The sequence below is a fragment of the Oncorhynchus mykiss genome, chromosome 13, assembly GCF_013265735.2.
Source record: "Oncorhynchus mykiss isolate Arlee chromosome 13, USDA_OmykA_1.1, whole genome shotgun sequence".
Classification (NCBI taxonomy): domain Eukaryota; kingdom Metazoa; phylum Chordata; class Actinopteri; order Salmoniformes; family Salmonidae; genus Oncorhynchus; species Oncorhynchus mykiss.
This window is the reverse complement of record NC_048577.1, coordinates 14338052-14362052: the sequence shown is the minus strand read 5'-3', so window position 1 is coordinate 14362052 and position 24001 is coordinate 14338052. Positions and strand designations below refer to the sequence as shown.

Here is a 24001-nt window from a genome sequence, read left to right as displayed (position 1 = left end):
AAACCTTGTGGACACAAACAAATGTTTCCATTTGCTAAACCAATTTCCCACTAGAAAAGGGTGTACATTACACGATTTGAAATTGACGGACGTTCCAGAATAGAGAGAACGAATTGCCTTCGTTAGCAAATTATTTATTCCATTACAGGTTATTTAGTAGTTATTTTACATTACAATGGCTACAAATTTGATCAGCATACTGTTGTAATTATGGTAAGTTTCGTTTTGAGGAATTCGATAACCAGCTAGCAAGGATATAACGATAAGCTCAGTGGCAAGGACACTTGAAACTAGTTGGGTGCTTTGTGTGCAATTGCGACAGTGGTGGAATCGTTTATGGCAAATGTATGTTAAAAAAAACGTCTGGTTGCTAGGTAGACGGATAACGCAAAACAATACTACGGAGGGATATGATGAGAAGAAAGGAAGTAAAGTAGCTAGCTAGCTCGCCAGTCAGGTAAGAAATAACCAGTTATCTAGATAAATACCCCAATCAAATACGTTGACTGTTTGTTGATATAGCATGATGTTATCCCTTGTACCTACTACTAAGCAGTATGTAGCAGGTGCTGTCTCAACAGACACTCGTCAGTTAGCATTAGCTGGCTACCTAACCAATCTAGGCGAGCTAACTTTAACGGCACACTTTGTCATTTGTCAAGGTTGTGTTATGAGGAATTGCAACAATGGTTTTAGAGAGAAAGCTATGTCGTTTGGGTTGTACCGCAAAATTGTTTAGTTTTGAACTACTTTCAAGCGAATCCATGTAACGTTAGCTAACTCACTATGGTTAGCTGCTAACCAAACACTGAGATTGGTTTACGCAAGCAGTCCTGTTAGCTAGCACGCCTCGTTTCACCACTAAAATGAACCAGTGAATTATATGAGGGCAGTTGGTCATTAACATAGCAAACGGGAACACGCATTTAGTTTAATGGCACGTGTATAGCTAAACAGTAAATCCACACTAGCATGTCACAACTGCATAGGCAACTCAACTCCACGATTTAAAACGTTGAGTTTAATTGGCTAAACTCTGCAGTTAACATTTTGCTTGGTGCTCTATGCTGACATTTTCCACACTTGCTCCCAAGCACACAAATAAACATATTTGAGGTAATCCGCAGTTGAAACGATAACTAAGCAGATTTCCCGGGGATTGGCCTGTGGGAAATGTAACCACACTTAAATTCACAGACCGACCATCATGATATAAAAGTACAGTTTTAACCATGTTTGAGGCTATAGTGTTTGTTTACATTTACTTTGTTTACAAACATAGGGAAAACAAGTTTATATTTTTGATTCAGATTATGACAGTTAAACTAAGCTCATGGGGCAGTTTAAGTTCTACTCTTCAGGAATCAATGTGTTTATTATTTATAAGTCCCACATTTTTGTAGTAATTGCAGATTGCCCTTTCATTGATAAGAATTGCCAGCAAAAAATACAGGGTTTATTGTAATTGAATAAATCTAGAAGATTTTTAAGATGGCCTATAGTGGGCATATATATATATATATATATATAACAAAATGTATTATTTTTTTTTTTTTTGTATTAGGTGGCAGGTAGCCTAGTGGATAAGAGTGTTGGGACCGTAACCGAAAGGTTGCTGGTTCGAATCCCCAAGCCGACTTGGTGAAAAATCTGAGCGCTAATTGCTCTTATAAACCGCTCTAGATAATTGTCTGCTAAATGGCTAAAATATATGAATCCTAGCTAGTTTTGAAGCTCATCTGCTGAAGAAGCTACCTTGTCCTTTCTGTGCCACCACATGTTATTCTCCTGAAGAAGCTACCTTTTCCTTTCTGTGCCACCACATGTTATTCTCCTGAAGAAGCTACCTTTTCCTTTCTGTGCCACCACATGTTTGCATACTACTGCGGCTGCGAGACAGCGAAGAAATCGTTTCAACAATTATTACCTGGATTCTGTTTTTTTAGGGGCACTGTGCTCCCAAGTTATAATTCCAGACAGCACAGCTAAATATTTAGGAGCATATACCCCCAAAATGGTAGCTCTGTAAAGCCCTGGGTGTAGGTTTAAATATTCTGTGGTAGTCGCTAGCTAGATAACGTTAGCTACCCTATTGCAGCCAGTGGAAACTTATGAAGACCAATTTGGAAACATTTAAAACAAAGGGCTTCCTCTTTTTTCTATCTTAGGGGAGCATGAGAAGGAAGCAAGATGGTGAAAGGCTTTGCTAGGTTGTATGATGGAAGGACTGGGAAAGGAGAGATCCATATGCAGTTCTAGGCCCTTCCCATGGCTCAGTCGTCCCAAGAAAGAGGCCTCGTCCCGGCTCTGGAAACTCACAGAGTGCTTCTCCACCCCCGAGCAGCAAAACACCCCAAGTTACAACACAGACAAACAAGTATGTAACATTACATTCTGTTTCAATTAAGTATTGACATTGTAGCCGGAGACTGATGATAGTTTACGTTCTATGATGGGTATGAAGTACAAAAATACAAACCTTAGGTACCCTAATATGCAAATAAACGATACAATTTAAGACTGATAATTGTTATTATCTCTACTGGAGAAAAATACCAAAGAATGCGCTCTCATTCACGCGCTTGGAAACACTACAGCCAAAATGGGAGCTACCCAGAAAAATGACAATTTCTGGCTAATTTTTCCAAAAACCAGCCTGAAACTCTAGACTGTTGACATCTAGTGGAAGCCCTGGGAACTGCAGTCGGGCACGATTTCGACCTATAATAAAAATGCCAGCCATTGAAATCAGTGGTAGGATGATTTTTGGGGGGGGGGGGGGGTTGTCCTCTGGGTTTCGCCTGCCATACTCACAGACATTATTTGAACAGTTTTAGAAACTTTAGAGTGTTTTCTATCCAAATCTACCAATTATATGCATATCCTAGCTTCTGGGCCTGAGTAGCAGGCCGCTTACTTTAAGCACGCTTTTCATCCGGACGTCAAAATACCGCCCCCTATCCCAAAGGAGTTAAAGCTACTACTACTTTAAATGGTGTAGCTATCAATTGTCCCGTTAGCAATCGCCCACATAAGCAAACTTATTTAATAAGTCCCTATCAGGTAATGAACAATATTAGCTAAATGTCCACGATAAGTGGTCGGTGTCAATTTGTGGTTTCTCTTCCCAGCTCTAATCAATCATATTATTAGGGGTAGACATTGAAGATACTGATTTCAACATGGAGGGACCAATTATTTTGAAGCTTTGAGAGGAAGCAGTGTGTGAATTGTGGCGAGTGAAGTCAATAAATGTGTGTAATAAAAGAGGATTTGGGGATCCTGAGTGACGCAGCGGTCTAAGGCGTCATTACAGACCCAGGTTCGATCCCGGGCTGTGTCACAACCGGCTGTGATCGGGAGTCCCATAAGGTGGTGTACAATTTGGCCCAGCGCCATTAGAGGAGGGATTGGCCGGGGTAGGCCGTCATTGTAAATAAGAACTTGTTCTTTAACCTACTTGCCTTTTTTAATGAAATGTGAAATGTAGCATTATAGTCATAACTATGTACATTGCTGCCTCCAGTCATTTTTAGATAGGCTTCAAAAGCCAGAGACCATTTGTTCCTGAACTTGGTTGTTCAAGAATGACAGTTCCTCTTATTACATATCGTGAATCCTCCCAAGGCCACTATCTGACATATTAGACACACAGGAGCACACGTCTCTTTACTCTTATCAGTGAACTGAACGGGCCTACTTTCATCAACTTGGTTTTCTCTCCCATCTTACGGCCCTGCTATGCTATAGACATCGGGCATCCAGCATTGCCATCAGCCATTGAGGAAATGCTTCCTTTGACATCAATGAAAGCTGCTATACTACTGTGTTGCGCTCGCTTTTGCGTCCCGTCCAACGGCAGCCTCCAAGCTCAAGATTCACAGAGGTTCAATTCTCGAGTGAAAAAGGATAATTTTTGGTTGCGTGTGTTCTGTGTAGCAGGTAGAACGTCACATTGACACGGCGCTGAAGGCAAAGCAACGCCACGTGTGTAGTAGAGCTGAGGTGTAAGTTGTACAAAGATGGGTCAGGGTAAACTAGAAAACATTTCCCCATCATATCAAAGTTTATTGGTCACGTGAGCACTGTTCAGTGATATGCTTACTAACTCTCCTCAACAATGCAGTACAATATCAATCAGGAATCAAATGCCAAATAAAAAAAATAAGTAGTAAGCATGAAATGATTATGCTGAGAAATAACCTTTTTGTTTGTTTAGTTTAGAAATAACCTTTTTGTTTGTTTAGTTTAGAAATAACCTTTTTGTTTGTTTAACTTCTTTTCCCAGAACGATTACATGGACAAAAGAAAGCCAGTATTGGAGCTGAAAGATCTGCCTCCTCCTCCGCATCATACCGCTGCCTCCCAGCCCTTCCCCCTCACTCCCCTCCCTCTGCCCCCTCCCTGTCTGCCTCCTCTTCCGCAAGACTCCCTCCAACAACTACCACTACAGGGGGGTAGTCCCAAAGTAAGCGTGTGCACTCACTGTGAGCACTGCAGCACAGACCCATTGGGTCGTGGTGGTTATGGGGTTGTTAGTGGTGGCGGTAGCGCTAGTATTAGTAGTGGTGTCGGTGTCAGCAGTGGTGTCCCACTCTACCTCCCTCCATGTTCTCAGGAAGCCTCTTTCAGCAGGCTAGGAGCCAGTCAAATAACGCCAACCACCCTCAACTCACACCCGCACTTCCCCAGCCTTGGTGGTGGTGGAGGGGATGCCAGAGCCACGCTACTCCCCTCTGGGAGCTACAAGCTCCACATCCCCTCTGTAGACACCACGTCCCAGCCCCTATCCTTTCAGTCTCACTCCCACCTACCATGCTCCTGCTGTACAGGAGGCCTTCTCAGACCTCTCCACTCTTACCCCTCCATCCCTTTACCCTACAACGAGTCTAAATTCATTACCACCGCCACCCCCCACCATTGGGCAGCTGGGTATTACCCCTGTGGTGGTGATTACAACCCTGCCACTCTGGGGGTCCAGAGATCATTGGCAGCACACAGTGACCCCCACATACCCACCTCGGGACATATCTGTTCTTCTAATGCTATGCACTTCAATCTTGAACGCACAGTTTGTCGCACCGGGGCGCACTACTGCCGGGATTGTTTGACGAAGGTTGGTGGAATTCTCTTTGTTCACTGTGGTGGTGGCACTCTATTGGATTGGGTGTCACTTGTATACAGGAACAGGCAGTACTTTGTTCAGTTACATGCATACGAGTAACAATTTGTGTCATTTGCCCATCATTTAGAAATGACTCTTTGCCGTCCCTGACTGTACAATATTACAACATTTGAAGACATGGGTTGTTTTGTCTGACTACAGAATGATAACTTGTTCTTTCCACGTGTTCAGCCTGCAGACAAGTTGTGGCCTAACATTCCTCTGCCCCTGGCCCAGTCGGTCTCTGTGCCCATCCCCGTGTGTAATGGCTGTGGGACCTCCTCCGACGGCCTGCTACTGCTGGGTTCCAGCCTGGGCAAATCTGCAACAAAGTATGGTATGTATCAATGTAATGATGCCAGTCGTGTTCAGAAGGGCACACTGAACCAACATTTTTCCCAAAAACAATTCTCACTAGAGACATGCAGGACAGTAGTACCTCCCAGTTTCTCTCAATTTCTGAACACATTTGGTGTTTTTCTCCTCCCCAGGTTCTCCAGAAGGCCCTGAGAACATTCCTCCGGTGGGTGTTTTCTGGGACATCGAGAACTGCTGTGTTCCCAGCGGTCGCTCTGCTGCAGCTGTGGTCCAGCGCCTCCGCAGCCACTTCTTCCAGGGCCACAGAGAGGCAGAGTTCATCTGCGTCTGTGACATCAGCAAGGAGAACAAGGCCGTCATCCAGGAGCTCAACAACTGCCAGGTAACCTGTGTGTGATCTGATTCCCTCAGCTGGTAAAGTGTTCCGCTGTATTCTTCAGTCTCTGACTCTACCTAAATGAGCAATGTCTGATTGTCTTCTGGTAAAAAAAATTCCCCAGGTGACGGTAGCGCACATTAACGCTACCGCCAAGAACGCTGCGGACGACAAGCTTCGTCAGAGCCTGCGGCGCTTTGCGGAAACACACACTGCCCCTGCTACTGTGGTGCTAGTCTCCTGTGCGTATGCTCATTTTACCTTATGTTAAAACTGTTTTTCTTTCATTTCGTTCGTTCGTCCACTCTTGGCGGTAGTTAACCCCTTTTCTGAATCCGTTTCGCAGCCGACGTGAACTTTGCCAGCGAGCTGAGTGATCTCCGGCATCGCCATGGTTTCCAGGTGATCCTGGTCCATAAGAGCGGTCAGACGTCGGACGCCCTGCTGCAGCACGCCCACCGCCACGTGGCCTTTGAAGAGATGGTAGCCGACCTGCCGCCCAGACAGGCTGTCAAATCACAGGTAGGCTTCAGAGATGCTTAATTGATATATGTAATCCATATTGCAGAATGTCAAAGTTCACTTTTCAATACATGTACAGTACTCTGACTGGTTACTCAGAGACAATATCTGCCCTTTAGGCATTACTTCTGGGCGATCTGAAATCTGCCCTTTACTCTTCCAATGGTTCTAGACCTCTTCACATTTGACTTTTGAGTCATTTAGCAGACACTCTTATCCAGAGCAACTTACATTTTCATATTTGTCCATACTGGTCCCTCTGTGGGAATCGAACCCACAACCCTGGCCTTGCAAGTGCCATGCTCTACCATCTGAGCCACACGGGTCCTGTGTCTTCCCTCTCGCTCTACAGTGTGATCTTCAGTAGTGTAATGCTACGAATCACAAGACTCCGACCCTGCAAACCTCTTGTCATTTCAAAACACATTTCCAAAGAATGTTCAAAAACGTAAACCCAGAGCGGTCCCCTCTTCTCTCTTTCCCTCCTCTCCTCCCCCCACCAGCTCGGTTTCAACCTGCTCTATGTGTACAACCTGCCGCCGGGCTGCGACGGCAAGAGCGTGGGCAACCGCCTCCGCCGCCTCTCGGACAACTGCGGGGGCAAGGTGCTGGGCGTCTCCATGGCCACCGGCACCGCCGTCCTCCGCTTCAGCTCGCAGGAAGCGGCGGAGCGCGCCCTCAAGCGCATGGAGAACGAGGACGTGTTCGGCCGGCGCATCACCCTCTCCTTCTCAGCTCCGTCCACTGAGGAGGGAAACGACCCGACCCCACCACCCTCCTCATCTGAGACTCCACCTCTGCTTCCAGTTCAACCTCTTCCCTCCTCCTCTTTTTCCTTCCTTCCCCTGGAGAAGCTGCGCTCCCCTAGGAGGAAAAGGCGTGCGAGGCGTGAGTGTCAGAGAGAGAGGGAATCCTCGCTCCCCCTCTCCGTTCCGGTGCCTGAGAGGCCCTACAGCCCCAGGAGGGGGAGCGGGGGGACACCTTACCCCGTTCCCCCCCAAACCAGAAAGCTTCCTCAGGTCAGCAGCATCCTGCCGCCCCCCCATCCCGCGTGCCGCCTGTCCTCCCCTAACCCTGTCCATGTCCTCCAATCTGCCTGCGCTAACCTGTGGCTTTTAAACTATAGCCATGCTTCATCCCCTACTTCATGTAGTTTAAAGCCTGGTCTGTTTCTGTGCTTCGTTCAACATTTCATGTAATGCTTTAATCAATGTGTGGCATTTCAACACTTTGTCCCATGCTTCATATAAGGTCTGGCTGATCTTTTTTTAAATTAATTGCGTCAATTAATGCCTCGATCAATCTAATGATTGCATATCTCTCTCTCCCATATCTTTGCTCTATCCCATGCCTCATCTCGTCAGAATCCTGCTTCTGTTTGTAATCGCTTCCTGTCCCGCCGGCCGTAACAGTCTGTTTTTTATGGTCTCTTTCTTCTACGCTTTTGATGTGTTACTTTGATCTCTGCTCTTTTTATTCTGCTCCTCCGTTGCTTTGTCTCCACCCGACAATAGAGCTGAGGGGAAGACTGCAGAATGGTGATGATAATGTCAGAGTTATGACAATACAAGAGGTTGAATAATACTAACAATGGGGGAAACGTATAGCTCTGATTTGAATAAATAGCTTTGGTAAAAAATCACCAGCATTCTGAAGGACCACTTCCTCTCAGATCTATTGTTTATTTATTAGCCTCTTCCTCTTCACATCCATTCTGCCAAGCTGATGGCTATTCTAATACATTCACCACTACATATCTAGTTACACTTTGGTTGTCCCCCTGGTGCAGGAGCTAGGTGGACTGGAGACCAAGCCCAAGATTGGGGGTTTCCCCCTGGAGAAAGGCCAGCGCAACTCCTCCCCCCACAGTAACGGAGAGGGGCCGTCCCAGCAACACCCCATCAAGGCCGGCCTCATAGGAGAGTCTATGTTCAGCTGCAGGAGGTACGCTATGGACACCAGGGCCCCTTTCAGACTAAAATGAAGAAAGAACAAATGTACTAATAGTTAGATGGTTCCATCACAGTTGGTTCCCACAGGCTTGTATGTGTTTTTACCTTCAATATTGTAAAATGGCCTGCAAAAAGTATCCCTGTTATAGAGGGGTCCATCGACCCAGGGAAGTGTAGAACACATAGGCAGATGTAGGAATTAATAAGCAGCTGTTTCTAAATGAGGTGGCTTGTGCTCAAACTACTGGAGCTGAGGTGATGCCAAAATCTCTCACATGCAGTTGCTGTTTTCAGAGAGCTGAGTATGCCATAATCTTTAAACTTCGAGTTAATGTCCCCTCTCCCATCAGGAGGGACCTCTCCAGCCCCCGCAGTGCATCGGACTCTGAGCGTCATGTGGACCGGAGCTCTGGAGAGTTCCAGATCAGCACCCCCTCTGCCTTCAGCAAGCTGACCCTGCACAAGACCTTTAGCGCCTCGGTCCTCCCCCAGCCACAGGGCCTCTCCCAAGGCTCCTGGTCCTCACGGTGAGACCTTCAGACACTACAGAATTACCCGTTTGTTTCCTTACCCTGTAAGCAGTCTTTAGGCGAGGAGAGACGTCAGTCTATGCCTTGGTTTTAACTTGAGCCTTTTTTATCCCCCAAAAAACAATGCAAGGGAATATTCCCCCAAATTAGTTTTAACATTTCCTGCACGAATTGTCTTAAAGTAACCTCATTGAGCTACACAAATATCTGACACTTTGATGATTTGGTCAGGACATTTCAATCTATACCTTCCTATGGTGCTGCCAACCAACCCACTCAACTCAACTTTCTCTCTGCTCCAGGAGTGGATCCCCCTGCATGTCGAGCCGCTCCTCCCCCCTAATAGGCCCTCCTCCCCGGGGCAGCAGCAGCCCCTGTCTGCCTGTGGGCCCACAGGCCTCGGAGCCCTTCTCGGACGGGGCAGACTTACAGGTGGCCAACCTGGACTACAGGATGTCCCGTAAGGAGCTGCAGCAGAGCCTGCACGACGCCTTCTCCAGACACGGACGGGTGAGTCCTGTACAGACAGTATTCTGATGCTATTCATTATAGATGAATGGAGCTTTAATCTGTCTCCCATTTGAGGCTAAATAGCAAGATGGCGAGGTCAAGATTTAGTAGTTTAGTGTCATTGTATTGATTCAACCTATTCTGTCATTTTCTGACGCGGCTGTGTGTGCTTGTGCCAAATCGCGAACACTGTAGACGACATGAGAAGCTAACGTGCGTGTCTCCCTCCAGGTTAAAGGCGTAGAGCTGAGTCCCCACACAGACTACCAGCTGAAGGCCACCGTCCAGTTCGTCTCCCTACAGCAGGCCATCAGTGCTGTGAGCAGCCTGCACCGCTACAAGATAGGAAGCAAACGCATCCACGTCTCCCTCATCACCGGGGCCGGCAACAAGTCTCTAGCCATGCTCCGGTATGTACAGCACAGCTAACATTGAGGTAGTACTCTCTCCCTTACTTGTCACATCATTTGGCAGTTTCATGTCTTCGATCGGGGAACTCGTCACCGTCCTTTTTTAAATGTCGCCAACACATGATTTGTACCTGGTTTGAGATGGATTCGGATGGTATGAAAAGGTTTCCTCTTTCTACAGCTCTGAAATCTTCCAGATTCTCCAGGACGCGCCAGCCAGCTGTCTTCCCCTTTTCAAGTTCACTGAAATCTACGAGAAAAAGTGAGTCATGTTGCTTCTCTCCTCCTCATCACTCAACCTCCCTCCACCCCTGTAGGAGTTAGTCCTATGCAATGTTAAGTACTCTGGCTGCGTTTACACTTTCTCCCAAAAGCATCTTAATGCTAAGTTCAACAGAGCTATGGGATCCTATGGTTCTAATGAACTTATTCTTAAGATGCTTTTGGGAAAACGGGCCCTGATATTTTTTTTTTCACTAATTGGTCTTTTGACCAATAAGATCTGATTTAATTGGTTAACCTTTCTGATCTCCCCATCCCGGATCCGGGATCGTGAATACAGACTCAAGCTCATTACCATAACGCAACGTTAACTATTCATGAAAATCGCAAATGAAATGAAATAAATATGCTAGCTCTCAAGCTTAGCCTTTTGTTAACAACACTGTCATCTCAGATTTTCAAAATATGCTTCTCAACCATTGCAAAACAAGCATTTGTGTAACAGTATTGATGGCTAACGTAGCATTTAGCATTAGCATTCAGCTGGCAACATTTACACAAAAAAACAGAAAAGCATTCAAAAAAATAATTTACCTTTGAAGAACTTCAGATGTTTTCAATGAGGAGACTCTCAGATAGCAAATGTTCAGTTTTTCCTGAAAGATTATTTGTTTAGGACAAATCGCTCCGTTTTCTGCGTCACGTTTAGCTATGAAAAAACCCCTGTATCCAGGATTGTGTAAATCTATCAGCAAGCTCATTAGCATAACACAACGTTAACTATTTATGAAAATCGCAAATGAAATGAAATAAATATGCCATCTCTCAAGCTTAGCCTTTTGTAAACAACACTGTCATCTCAGATTTTCAAAATATGCTTCTCAACCATAGGAAAACAATCATTTGTGTAAAAGTAGCTAGCTAGCGTTAGCATTTCGCGTTAGCATTTAGCGTTAGCATTAGCGTTAGCATCCAGAAGCAACATTAACAAAAACATAAAAGCCTTCAAATAAAATAATTTACCTTTGAAGAACTTCTGATGTTTTCAATGAGGATACTCTCAGTTAGATAGCAGATGCTCAGTTTTTCCAAAAAGATTCCTTGTGTATTAGAAATAGCTCCGTTTTATACATCACATTTGGCTACCAAAAAAAATCCATAAATTCAGTCCTCAAAACGCAAACTTTTTTTCCAAATTAACTCCATAATATCGACTGAAAACATGGCAAACGTTGTTTAGAATCAATCATCAAGGTGTTTTTCACATATATCTTCATTGATACATCGTTCTTGGACACATGCTTTCTCCCCTGAATCAAATGGTAAAGTAGAAGCAGCTGGCAATTGCGCACCGAATTCGACGCAGGACACCAGGCGGACACTTGGAAAATGTAGTCTCTTATGGTCAATCTTCCAATGATATGCCTACAAATACGTCACAATGCTGCTAAGACCTTGGGCGAACGACAGAAAGTGTAGGCTCATTCGTTGCGCAATCACAGCCATATAAGGAGAGAATGGAAAACAGAGCTTCAGAAATTCTGCTAATTCCTGGGTGATGCATCATCTTGGTTTCGCCTGTAGAATGAGTTCTGGGGCACTTACAGACAAAATCTTTGCAGATTCTGAAACTTCAGTGTTTTCTTTCCAAAACTGTCAAGAATATGCATAGTCGAGCATCTTTTCGTGACAAAATATCGCGCTTAAAACGGGAACGTTTTTTATCCAAAAATGAAATAGCGCCCCTAGAGCTCTAACAGGTTAAAAGACCAATCAGTGGGGGGAAAAAGATCAGAATTGGGCTGCCTGTGTAAATGGAGGCTAAGTAATGGCTATGTCAATGTACTTTATTAATTCCCTTCCACCCATCTCTCCACCTCTCCCCAGATTTGGTCGTAAGCTGGTGGTGAGCGACCTATACAGACTACAAGAGGTTGTGGCGGTGAGGGAGCAGGGTGGAGGCAGGCTGGTGTGTCTCCTCCCCAGTAGCCAGGCCAGGCAGAGCCCTCTGGGGTCGTCTCAGTCCCTGGAAGGGTCCTCGGCTAATGGTAGTCCTGTGGTGTTTGAACAGTTGGAGTACCACGAGCCTGTCTGCAGTTACCACTACACACAGCAGAACTTCAGGTAGGGATAGACTGAAAGACCCATATGCGCACACACACACACACACACACACATATATTTATGTCATCTTACAGGACTTTTTGAGAAAGTATTTCATAAGAGCTCGATCTCTCTCTGTCCCCCCCTGTAGTGAGGCAGACTTTGACCCAGACTCGTATAAGATTCCTTTTGTGGTGGTGTCTCTGAAGACCCTGGCCTCCCAGGTCCACTGTCTGCTACAGTCCCATGAGGGAACCCTGCCCCTGCTCAGGTAACCAACGCTGTCTCTGCCTGGATAGATTAACGGACAGTGGATGCTTAATAAAGTTGAATTCAATAAATGGAGTGGGAGAGATCTGCCTTGAAATAAGTGAACTTTTATGGGAAAGACCTTTTTTAATAAATCAAAACAATATTTCTAGAACCCATTTCATACAAATGGACTGCAATGGCCATTTGGAATTTCGTATAACACTGTAAATGTTACTAGATTTTGTGTTTCATGAATATTAATTTTGCTTTCCTGTGACTCAGTTTCTCAGAGTGCTATGCATCAGAGTTGGGCCCCCTGGCGGTGTCTGAAGAGGGGGAGGAGGAGGGTAGTGTCCCCTTGGAGCACCTCATCACCTGTATACCAGGCATTAACATCGTCACTGCTCAGAACGGCTTCAAGGTCATCAAGTGGATCCACAACAAGCCGCCCGCATCCAACACAGGTACTGACCTGACTCTCAGCCCTAACCCTCGGGGAGAATTACATTGAAAACCTTTTATTTAGACTCGCAGAGGAATCTTCTGGGGTTCATAAAAGCAATACAAACCTACAGAATTTAAACCCTATATTCATTAACAATGGAGACCCCTATCGCATAAGACCGTTCTCAAAGACACTTGAAGAGACTCGGGAGGCCATAAGAATTGTGTCAGAGATATGTTGAGCTAAAAACTGCTTTCCTGACATTTTTAGTAGGTGGATACTGTGCTGCTGACGCAGATACCAGCACTCCAAGACAGAGCTGCAACCATACTACTATCATAATAGAAGTCATTAAAACCTCTTGCTGTGTGTGTGTGTCATAGACCAGTGGACGCAGCGATGCAAGTCCCCGGTGGGGAACCCCCAGTTGATCCAGTTCAGTAGAGAGCTCATTGACCTGATGAAGGGTCAGCCCTGCAACCTGATGCCCATCAGCAAGTTCATACCTGCCTACCACCACCACTATGCCAAGCAGTGTAGGGTCTCTGACTACGGATACTCTAAGCTGCTGGAGCTACTGGAGGCTGTGCCTCACGTACTGCAGGTATGATACATACACACGTACAGTTTAATAAATCGCTCACTTACACAGATAATCAAAGATGGCAGTTACTCAAGCTCAATTAATTGACACACGACGGATCACTTTTAATCTTGCTAGTTTAGTGACTTCCTAGCTCAAACACACAATGAAGAGACTGGGAGACCATCTGCTATCCCTTCTAACAAAGCCTTGCCCACTTTGTTTCTCATTACACACTTCAACAGCCTTGAGGTTAGATCCCTGACAGAAACAATTAGTACAATATCTAATAGATTATTGCAGCAGGAAGTGCTTGCATACACTCAGTGGTGGCGACCCCTGAAGTAAACAAAGCATGAATGAATCTCTCTTTCCTCTCAACTCCAGATCCTTGGCATGGGGACCAAGCGTCTGCTGACCCTGACACACCGTGCCCAGGTGAAAAGATTCACCCAGGACCTCCTCAAACTGCTCAAGTTCCAGGCCAGCAAACAGGTGGCCATCACAGACTTCATGCAGGCCTACCATTGGTCAGTACTACCATAGGAACTGCCCACTCCGCCGCTCTCTCAGCAAATCATACCGTCGAGCCAAAGAGTCTAAAATTCAGACCAACCACTGGTCAATTCTATAGGAGGACCGCCCATTCCCACACTCTCAGCCAATCATGTTGTCTATCCTAAGCTAAGCACATTCCTGTCAGCTATTGTTAATTAACAGTAAAGTATTTGTTTTATGACTTTGTTTGGATTCTGTTTCTATTGGCTTATTTGGAGGTGTTTTTACTTGTGATGGTGTTTATATGAATTCATTTGGAAGTGTCTTTTCTGTGTCAAATGGCTCCCTGTCTGTGTGTGTGTTCATTCAATGTGTTTCTATTGCTACAGGTGCTTCTCCAGAGACTGGCGGGTGCTGGACTATGGGATGTGTGATCTGATGGACCTGCTAGCTGAGATCCCTGACACCACCATCACCATCACACACCAGGACTTGGACACTGTCATCTCTGTACCCAAGAGAGGTGAGATGAGGTCCCTCTGTATGGGTCTTAGGGTATGCAACATTCCGGTAACTTCCCCAAAAGGATTCTGTATTTTTCGTGGTTATTGTTCCAGTGTACTTTTCTGGGAATTTGGGGAAAGTAACAAGAATTTTGCAACCCTAATGGGTCTGATATCAGGGTCATGGATAAACTACCAGAGGGTTGTTCTGTCTTTCTCGTACATTTGATCCTCTGGGGGAACATACCCAGCTTTAGGAAGGAACGTGAAATATTGGTAACATTTGTTTAGAAAATATGTTGAACTTGGGACCAGACGGTTGGGTTGTTGTCTTGTTTGTGTCTGTAGTTGTACATTTGATCCCTGGGGGGAAATCGTGAAATATTAGTCACTGTTGTTTTGGATAGGTTTTTTTTTCACTCTTTATTCAACCCAGAAATTCCCTTGGAGATGGATAAGAATATCCTTGGCATGGAATAAAGTAATGCATTTCACACACACACATATGCCTGACTATCTCCTGACTGTGACCTGGCTGGTGTAGCAGTAATGCCGCAGCCTTCGGTACACGTCTACGGTGTCGGCGTACAGTAGGTTTAAACCCGGCCTACTGCCTTTTGACACAACCTCTTTCCACACTGTCATCCTCTCTCTGTTCAATAGAGTCAGAAAATACCTGTTCTACTTGGTATGGGGTTGATGTGGTTTGGGGATCAGGTTGTTTTTCCCTCTACCTGTTTTTCTGTATAATCTTTAAAATGGCAAAAAAATGAAATGAGCTGTAATAGGAATTACCAGGTGAGTTAAAAGGAGAAAAGGTGAAGTAAATGTATAAATACGTGGTTTATTACAACAGGGAGACGCCATCCAGCAGAGAACATGTCTAACTGGCTTCTAAAAATATATATTATAAATAATGAGAACTGAGTTGTTAACTCTTGCCCTCCTTTGTCCTCGTCCCCCTCAGATCGTACATCAGATGAGATGGAGCGGACCAAGCAGTTTGGTAAGGAGGTGGTGGACCTACTGCGTCACCAGGCCCACTGTCGCATGGCCTTCTCCAAGTTCATCCCTACCTACCACCACCACTTCGGACGCCAGTGCAAACTCGCCTACTACGGCTTCACCAAGCTCATGGAGCTCTTCGAGGCCATCCCCGACGTACTCGTGGTGGGTGGAGGCCAGAGTCATTCTCTGTCCCAGGAGGAATGTGTGTTTTTATTTGTTGACTTCAGAGTGCGGCAGGAGAAGCCATTGATAATGGCAGATTATCCTCAATTTATCCAGAGCACTACCTTAATTTGGAAATTAATTGCAACGTCTGACAGTAATAACTGTCATACCCAGCAGCTATTTTTTTTTTCACCTCCCATAAAAATTGTGTGTAATAAATATTGGTGTGCGTCTCATTTCTGTCCCAATGGGTCATTTATTATCAGTACAAATAACATTATTCCTAGAGTAGAGTGGACATTTTGTTATGGAACCTCTCTCTCTCCCCAGGTGTTGGAGTGTGGAGAGGAGAAGGTGCTGACACTAACAGAGGTAGAGCGTGTGAAGGCCCTGGCTGCCCAGCTGGTCAAGATGCTCCGTTCCCAGAGAGACTCCAGCCTGCCTGCTGCCCAGCTACTGTCTGAGTACAGCAAGACCTTCGGCTACGGCCTGAGGCTCCAGGACTACGACGTCTCCTCCCTGCCCGCCCTGCTCGTCAACCTCTGCCACGTCGTCAAGGTATGGTTGGAACTTTCTAGTCAGTTCAGTCAAATACATCTGTAGTAGGCTGTTGTACTTTAATAGATTTAGACTGATTTAAATGGTTGTGATACTGCATGTTTTGATGGTTGTCGACCCCAACACTGAACAAGAGCATCCTGGGCTATACAAGACCTCGTGTAAACATTATTTTGGCCCCTAAGGATGAGTCACAAGTATTTCCTGATGTCACTGAAGTGGCTTGGATGAGGTTTGAGTGTGCAGGCCCCTTATTGGTGCGTTGAAATGTCATCTTTATATTGGAAATGAGCCATCAATTCCAGATTCAGCCATGTTCTCTGAATGCCAAGGTTCATCTCTCACCTCCAACTGAAGGCACTTTGATACCTGCTGCAGTATAAAGGGACTTTTATAAATACATCTGATTTGATCTACTCCTCAGGTGGTGGACGGCACTAACGGCCGTGAGGTCCAGCTGATCAACAGGAAGTCTCTGCGCTCATTAACGTGCCAGCTGCTGTCCCTGCTGATGGGCCTGGGGCAGCACGAGGGAGACGGCTCCGTCAGCGTGGAGGGCTTGAGTCTGCTGTATCATTCTGTACATGGGGTACAGCTCAACCCCTGTGAATACGGCTTCCTCTCGCTCAGCGAGCTGCTGAAGAGCCTGCCTTACCTGGTGGAGGTCGGTGGACTGGACCATAGAGATATCATACTATACTAATGTTTAATTCTAGTTCTATAGACTGGAACCTTTTTGCTCTACTGCCTATTTGTCTGATAAGAAGGATCATGGATTCCTGTTGAAAGCATTTTTTAGGGCTTTTTCACCGGGTCTTAAAGTTGGGTAGCATTGTGTTAGTCGGGTTTTGTAATTGTCTGAGACGTATTGCACAATCCTTTTGAATGAAACACTGTTGTTATATGTTGGAATGATGACCATTAGGTCTTTGTGTGTAGGTCTAGTCTAGACCAGGGTCGGCAAACTACGACCCCTCATCCATTCTGGCCCACCCCCCAAAAAATGTGTGTGGCCCTCTGTTTCATTTCGAAATCCCAATGTGGCCCTCGAGCCACAAAGTTTGCCCTCCCCTGGTGTTTCTCATAACTTCCCTTCTCTCTCTCTCCCCCCCTCCTAGCTGTTCTACGGTGAGGGTGAGGAGGAAGGCGAGCGTGGCGAGGAGAGAGTTAGACTAACCCGTCTGTACCAGTTTGCCCGTAGGGTGCGTGCCCTGCTCCACACCTACCACTACCACCAGATCTCCCTAACGGAGTTCCCCGGGGCCTATGCCAAGTTCACCGGACGCGGCCTCCAACCTCGCTCCTACGGCTACGGCAGCGTAGACGACCTGCTCAACGCCATACCACAGGTACAGAATTACTAACTCTCGCCACGCTCGCCTTCCTCCTCACCCTCACCAAAAAAAGTTGAAGTGCTTTTCTCAAATTCAAAGCTGATAGACAATAAACTTCTTGTTAAACAACATGTTGGAAATACACAGATGTGTTGATGATAAGATGGGAATTTATACCGCTTGTATCTAAAGAGTTCTTCAGCATATGGACCTGCACTGGGGATGTCACTGTCGAAGCAGCAGATGTAGTCAATGTGGTTAGTTGCCTTCTCTGTCCCTGCACTGTGCGGCTTTAGCCCCCATAGCAGACTCTGGTGACTGATGGATGGGGTTTGTGGTAATTAAATGGGATGTTGTTTCTGCCTGTGTGCAGGTAGTGTGGATCAAAGGGCATGGCCACAAGAGGATTATCGTTTTGAAGAACGATATGAAAGGTAAAGACTAATCAACCGTCTGGCAGCAGGAACTGTGGAAACAAATGGCTTTGGCCTTACCTGCATTTAGTATTAACATACGGGAAGGGGTTGTTATCAGTTCATCTCACGGGCATCATGTTGTATGATCCTTCAACACAAGACTAGTTGAACATGACATGTAATGGGAACAGAAGTCGTGGTATTTTGCTTGTATGATGAGAACAGAAATGGTAGTGTCTTGAAGGCACGGTGTTTTACTCTGTAATGGAAAGAGTGTAATAATGGTCTGTGGGTTGGTTGGTTGGTTCTCCTCAGCAGCTCGAGCCACTGGAGCCAGCCCTGCAGCCTCAGAGGAGCCTGAGGACGGGGCCAGCCAGAGAGACAGCCCCTGTAGCAACACAGAGTCTGGAACTCACAGCCCAGGTAGCTAACCACACCACTGGAGTCATAGGCACTATTACCAATGTTTTGATGTTCTTCTTTCTGCCTTGTAGGTGTTTTTAGGCTTTTTTAATAGTTGTTTATACATTGAAGCAGAAATTAAGTCTCTTTTTTTTTTTCTCCATCAGGTGTTGGTGGGGTGGAGACAGAGCTGCTGTGTCTGACCTCTCCAGTAGACCTGCTGTGTGGCCCAGTACCCTCCTGCCTGCCCTCTCCCCAGCTGCACCCTGACCCCGTTCTCCAACAGGCTGACCTCATCCGCTTCGAGCAGACGCCATCACCAGCAGGTGAGCTGATCACGTGATCAACCGCGTTTCAAACCCAGGTCTTCTGTGTGCAATGAGACTGTTAGCCCTCCTAGGCATTAGCTTCGAGCTTACTCGTGCTCCGCTATACACACAGCTGACATCTTCCCTTGGACTGACCTGGATATATGATGCCATTGTGTTTTTCAGAGCGTGATAAACTTGAGGAGGAAGCTGTAGCAGAAGAAGTAGCAGCCCCTGCTGTCTGTGACACATCTGAGCCTATAGAAGCATTAACTGACAACAACCAGAATATTGTTGTTTCGGTTTCCATGACTACCAAGCCTCCACAGAATGTGACCCGCAAAATGGCGTCCGTTGAAAACAGCCCCAGCAAGAGGGCTCCTCGCAATAAAGTGAAGCTGGCAGCTAACTTCTCTTTTACAGCCGCACCCTAAGACACTCACTGACGATCACATGCTGGAACAAGCACACACTCGCGCACACACACACATTCATCACACACAACTCGAAAATTAAGAGTTGATCAGCTAAATTGTAAAAAGCCCCAAAAATAATGATTTGTTTTTAGTCATGCCCCCCGCAACAAACTGTGACGTTATTTCCTTTCTTTGCCTTTTCCCCTTTTCAAACTCAATCATCATGTTGATGTAGTTGTTTCCTCACAAAGCCATGCGTTTTCTTGTTGCAGTTATTTCTGCAACAGCCATTCATTTTTCAAAGCCGTGTAATTTTAGTCAGATTATTAATGCATGTCCAGGAAGGTTTTGTGGTAGATATGAATTATATACTATGGATAAACTGTTTGGAAACATGATTCTCTGAAAGTGGAAAGAGAACTTCCCCACAATACAGCAACAACAAATACTGAGGTAGTTGGCACTGTAGCCACGAGTTTACACTGCAAATCGCAAAAGATGCCTATTTTACCACTGAATACCCTTACCTCAACTCAAAACCCCTCAGAGATTTAATACAGTAACTTGTTTAAAAATGGGAACTTATATAGGGATTTTATATCATGTTAATTATTGTCAAGGAAGCTCTGAGGGAAAGCTATATAAATATGTAGAGAAACGTCATTATTTTGAGTGTCTACTGCCCTCTCCCCTGTGTTGTCCCCATTGCATTTTGTCATCGGACAAATGCACTTCTTCATACAGCTAGAAGTACAAAAAAATATTTGAGCTTTGCCATTGAGGCAGCTTTGGAGGTAGTATTGACAATTATTGTTGTTGAGTAACCGTGCCCATCTCATTCTTTTAACTCTTTCTCTTGGGCGATGTTTAGCATTGTGTTCAGTTCACAGTCCAGAGTCCTCAGACATCGTTCCACCTTGACTATGTGCTTTCATAAAGTAGTAGCCTATATGGCTGGTGTTTTCAGTTTCTCCTTTAAGTATCGAGTCAATGGCAGGAGGGATCAAGCTGCCAAAGTGGCTTCGAAGTAACTTTGACGACTGTCTGGTCTCAGTCAAATCGACCTAAGCTTGTATTTGTGTGTTCTCAATGGGGTGTCGCAATCAGCGCTGTCTCCAATGTGTACGACAGTGTGAAAGAGAAGGAATTCTGACTCCTCCGTGAAGAGTTTTAAACAAGCTCTTGGCGAGGTTGAGGGCCAGTCTGCCTTGGGCCGTTATTTAGGCAAGGCAGAAGCCAAGACCCTGAATACTCGGACCAAGTGTTAAAAAGCTTGGAGGCAGCGTGAACAAAGATATGATGACACTGTTTCCTGCCAATAGCTAAGTAGAAATGATTTCTGTTTTTGTATTTTTAGAGATTGAGTGTGGTTTACACTTGAATAACTTATAGGTGGTGTGTAATATGCATGTTGTGCATAAAAAAACAACATTTTATGCATGGTGTAAACCTATTAGGTCAGAAATCAGACTGTTGGTGAACTGCATTTTTTTTAAAGAAATTAGTTGAAGTTGTCTTGTTTCCGCAGAAACCATATATTAGAGGTATTGTTTACATCACCCCCCCCCTCCCCCTCACTCCTGGTTACAGTTTACATCACCCCCCCCCCCCACACACTCCTGGTTACTGTGGAAACGCCCAAGGTTGTTTTTGTTCAACCTTGTTGCTTTTTGTCTACATTTTCAGTGTTGTCTCTACTGGTTGAGTAGAGGAGCTGGGATTTTTGATTTTTAAAACAATGAGATAGACTTGGTGTTTTTAGTAAAAGTGGAGAGAAAAGATGGGTACTTGTGTGCTCCAGCTACACATGAAACAGCAAGAAGGGCCCCTGGAGGCCCCGATAGGATCAAAGGGACAAAGGCCCTCGTGCGGCTCTGGACAACGCCTGGCTCTTACAATGGCTTGTATCTGCCATGGTGCTGAGTAAGGGATGGCTACTGAATGGACTGGAGACATAACATACCTCAATCGTCTTTACATAACATTTTTACTTGTGATTGTCTATAGATTTATTTTTTGTTGTTGCCTATCCTACGTGTTGATGAGAGTGCTGATTGTACCAACCAACCCCAGGTTATGACATTGAGTCCCTACCTACAAGCATGGTTTGGAAAGTAGACGGCATGACTTGATGTAAGGGGAAAACAGCATCCCTATGAACGGATGTTGAAAGATGCAGTTTTCTCTCTTGTGCTGCTACTGTGTTGAAGATGCAGAAAAGACCAGAGAATTGGGCCAGGGCCCCTGATGTCCATCTCCTTTGATCCAAAATGTCTCCTTCTGTCAGTGTTACTGTATGTGTTGGAGATTCAGTTGAAGACCAGAGAAATTGGGCCAGAGCCCATGATAGTGATCTCCTTGCCAAGAGCCAATATGGCTACTCAGATTCCTGTCCTGTTAGTGTTTTTCCTGTTGACTGTGTTTCAAATTAGCATCTAATTTGATTCTCCTCATTAGTTACTGGACTTTTGTGTTTTGACGCCCAAGATTTCCTTCCTGTTTCTAATTACATGACTCAAGGAGGTGGATTTCCCAGAATCTTGAGCGATTTCCGATACGGTATATTGAGGCATAACGGCTTAAAGGCTCAGAATCTTCCGAAAGTGTTATTTTCAATTTTAACAATGGGCAGAATCTTATTTCTCTCTTTAACAAAGGGACAATCGGCACAAAAATTGCCTTAAAATTGTGCACTAAAACTTAAATTATACTTTAGTTTGGCCTCGAAAGATACAACTGTGTTTTACGTTAGAACTAACTCCCAGGTGCTACAGTGTCCACTATCTCAGAAGGCAGAGTTAAAATAAGAGGTACAATTCTCCTAAGTTTGCTTACATCAGTTAAAAGCAGCATGTACTGGTAAAGTACTCCGTATGCACCTTTGCATAGCTTTGGTTCTTGTAAAAGGAGGTTTATTGTGGGTTTGTTCATTTCTGAGGTGGAAAAAAAAAATAGTTTTGCAAGGTTTTGTCATTGGTTAATTTGTATCGGACTCCACTGTAGTGCGATTTAATTGTATCTCGAAGTGAGTATGTCATGGTCTGCATCTGAAACGGCAGCATATTCCCTATATAGTGCACTACTTTATATGAACTCTGGTCAAAAGTAGTGCACTATATAGGGAATGTGGTGCTATTTTGGATACGCCCATGTCAACGTTTGTTTGCACTTCTCTTAGTCTCTCTGTTGTACTCCCATGGATCTCACCCCCTCCAGTTTTTTGTCAAGGTTATCCTTTGTGATAATTTTTCTGTTCTGTATTTGTTTCACTGAAGTATTCTATCGTTCCTTCTCCCTGTTCCCCCTTCACCTCAGCTCACCATACCATACAAGACGTTGTTGTAACCGTTTCATTGATGTTGAGGGGACCAAATGATTTCTGTTGAATAAATCACTGAAGCATTACTCCTTCCTCTTATTTTTGACTTGAGTTTCTCTTAAAGGGATAGTTAAAGGTGTTATATTTTTTACTTGCTGAAAGTGACAGTAAATGCAAAGGGTTTTATGTTTTGCTAACTGGTAATTTAGCAATGTTACTAAAACTTCAAACTGAACGATCCCTTTAATTGACTTGAAAAACCAGTGAATTCCTGAAAGATGCCTTTTTATTTAAATACAGTACCAGTCAAAAGTTTGGACACACATTCAAGGGTTTTTATTTATTTTTACTTTTTTGTACATTGTAGAATAACAGTGAAGACACAAACTATGAAATAACACACATGGAATCATGTAGTAACCAAAAAAGTGTTAAACAAATCAAAATATATTTTAGATTCTTCAAAGTAGCCTTTGCCTTGACAACTTTGCACACTCTTGGCATTCTCTCAACCAGCTTTGTTAGGAATGCTTTTCCAACAGTCTTGAAAGAGTTCCTACATATGCTGAGCACTTGTTGGCTGCTTTTCCTTCATGGTCAAACTCAATTGGGTTGAGGTCAGGTGATTGTGGAGGCCAGGTCATCTGATGCAGCACTCCACTCTCCTTGGTCAAAAAGCCCTTACACAGCCTGGACGTGTGTTTTTGATTGTTGAAAAACAAATGATAGTTCCACTAAGCGCATACCAGATGGGATAGCGTGGGACACTGCCAGTGTCACCAGCACACCAACTCCTCCATGCTTCATGGTGGGAACCACACATGCGGAGATCATCCGTTCACCTACTCTGCGTCTCACAAAGACATGGCGGGTTGGAACCAAATATCTCAAATTTGGACTCAACGGACCAAGAGACAGATTTCCTCTGGTCTAATGTCCATTGCTTGTGTTTCTTGGCCCAAGTCTCTTATTATTGGTGTCCTTTTAGTAGTGATTTCTTTCCAGCAATTTGACCATGAAGGCCTGATACACTCAGTCTCCTCTGAACAGTTGATGTTCTGGTACTTGAACTCTGTGAAGCATTTATTTCTGGCTGCATTTTCTGAAGCTGGTAACTCAAATGAACTCTGGGTCTTCCTTTCCCATGAGAGACAGTTTCATCATAACGCTGAATGGTTTTTGTGACTGGACTTGAACAAACTTTCAAAGTTCTTAATTTTCCGCATTGACTGAGATTAATGTCCTAAAGTAATGATGGACTGTTGTTTCTCTTTGCTAATTTGAGCGGTTCTTGCCATAATATGGACTTGGTCTTTAACCAAATAGGCCTATCTTCTGTATACCAACCCTACCTTGTCACAGCACAACTGATTGGCTCAAATGCATTAAGAAGGAAAGAAATTCCACAAATTAACTTTTAACAGGGCACACCTGTTAATTGAAATGCATTCCAGGTGACTACCTCATGAAGCTGGTTGGGAGAATGCCTAGAGTGTGCAAAGCTGTCATCAAGACAAAGGGTGGCTACCTAGAAGAATCTCAAATATTAAATATATTTTGATTTAACACTTGTTTTGGTTACATGATTCCATATGTGTTATTTCATAGGTTTGATGTCTTTGCTATAATTCTACAATGTAGAAAATAGTAAAAATAAAGAACCCTGTAATGAGTAGGTGTGTCCAAA

General features: G+C 44.7%; 1 protein-coding gene across 6 annotated transcripts; it reads left to right on the top strand.

Moving 5' to 3' along the window:
• Positions 1–71: 71 nt before the first annotated feature.
• LOC110485726 (meiosis regulator and mRNA stability factor 1) lies at positions 72–22400 on the top strand. Of its 6 annotated transcripts, none has more exons than XM_036940386.1 (27): positions 72–213; positions 2169–2377; positions 4289–5116; positions 5357–5501; positions 5656–5864; positions 5983–6100; positions 6205–6380; positions 6884–7399; positions 8170–8324; positions 8683–8859; positions 9165–9372; positions 9604–9782; positions 9964–10044; positions 11892–12128; positions 12259–12378; positions 12642–12823; positions 13188–13408; positions 13775–13917; positions 14275–14408; positions 15356–15558; positions 15892–16119; positions 16544–16783; positions 17238–17468; positions 17827–17887; positions 18185–18292; positions 18439–18597; positions 18766–22400. In XM_036940386.1, exons 2-27 carry the CDS (start codon positions 2216–2218, stop codon positions 19011–19013), a joined length of 5469 nt encoding a protein of 1822 aa, XP_036796281.1. In that variant the 5' UTR covers positions 72–213; positions 2169–2215; the 3' UTR covers positions 19014–22400. The 6 variants fall into 6 exon arrangements, with proteins under 6 accessions (XP_036796281.1, XP_036796283.1, XP_036796282.1 ...); XM_036940388.1 differs by lacking the exon at positions 72–213 and adding an exon at positions 320–457 and having other exon boundaries at positions 5402–5501; XM_036940387.1 differs by lacking the exon at positions 72–213 and adding an exon at positions 320–457 and having other exon boundaries at positions 18188–18292.
• Positions 22401–24001: the final 1601 nt, after the last annotated feature.

What these genes read in the sequence shown, in the direction of transcription:
- LOC110485726 (XM_036940386.1), top strand. Translation starts at nt 2,216, where the DNA reads ATGATGGAAGGACTGGGAAAGGAGAGATCCATATGCAGTTCTAGGCCC. An exon ending in GACAGGCTGTCAAATCACAG is followed by an intron (nt 6,381 to 6,883) that starts GTAGGCTTCAGA and finishes TCCCCCCACCAG; the next exon opens with CTCGGTTTCAACCTGCTCTA. An exon ending in GTCTGGAACTCACAGCCCAG is followed by an intron (nt 18,293 to 18,438) that starts GTAGCTAACCAC and finishes TTTCTCCATCAG; the next exon opens with GTGTTGGTGGGGTGGAGACA.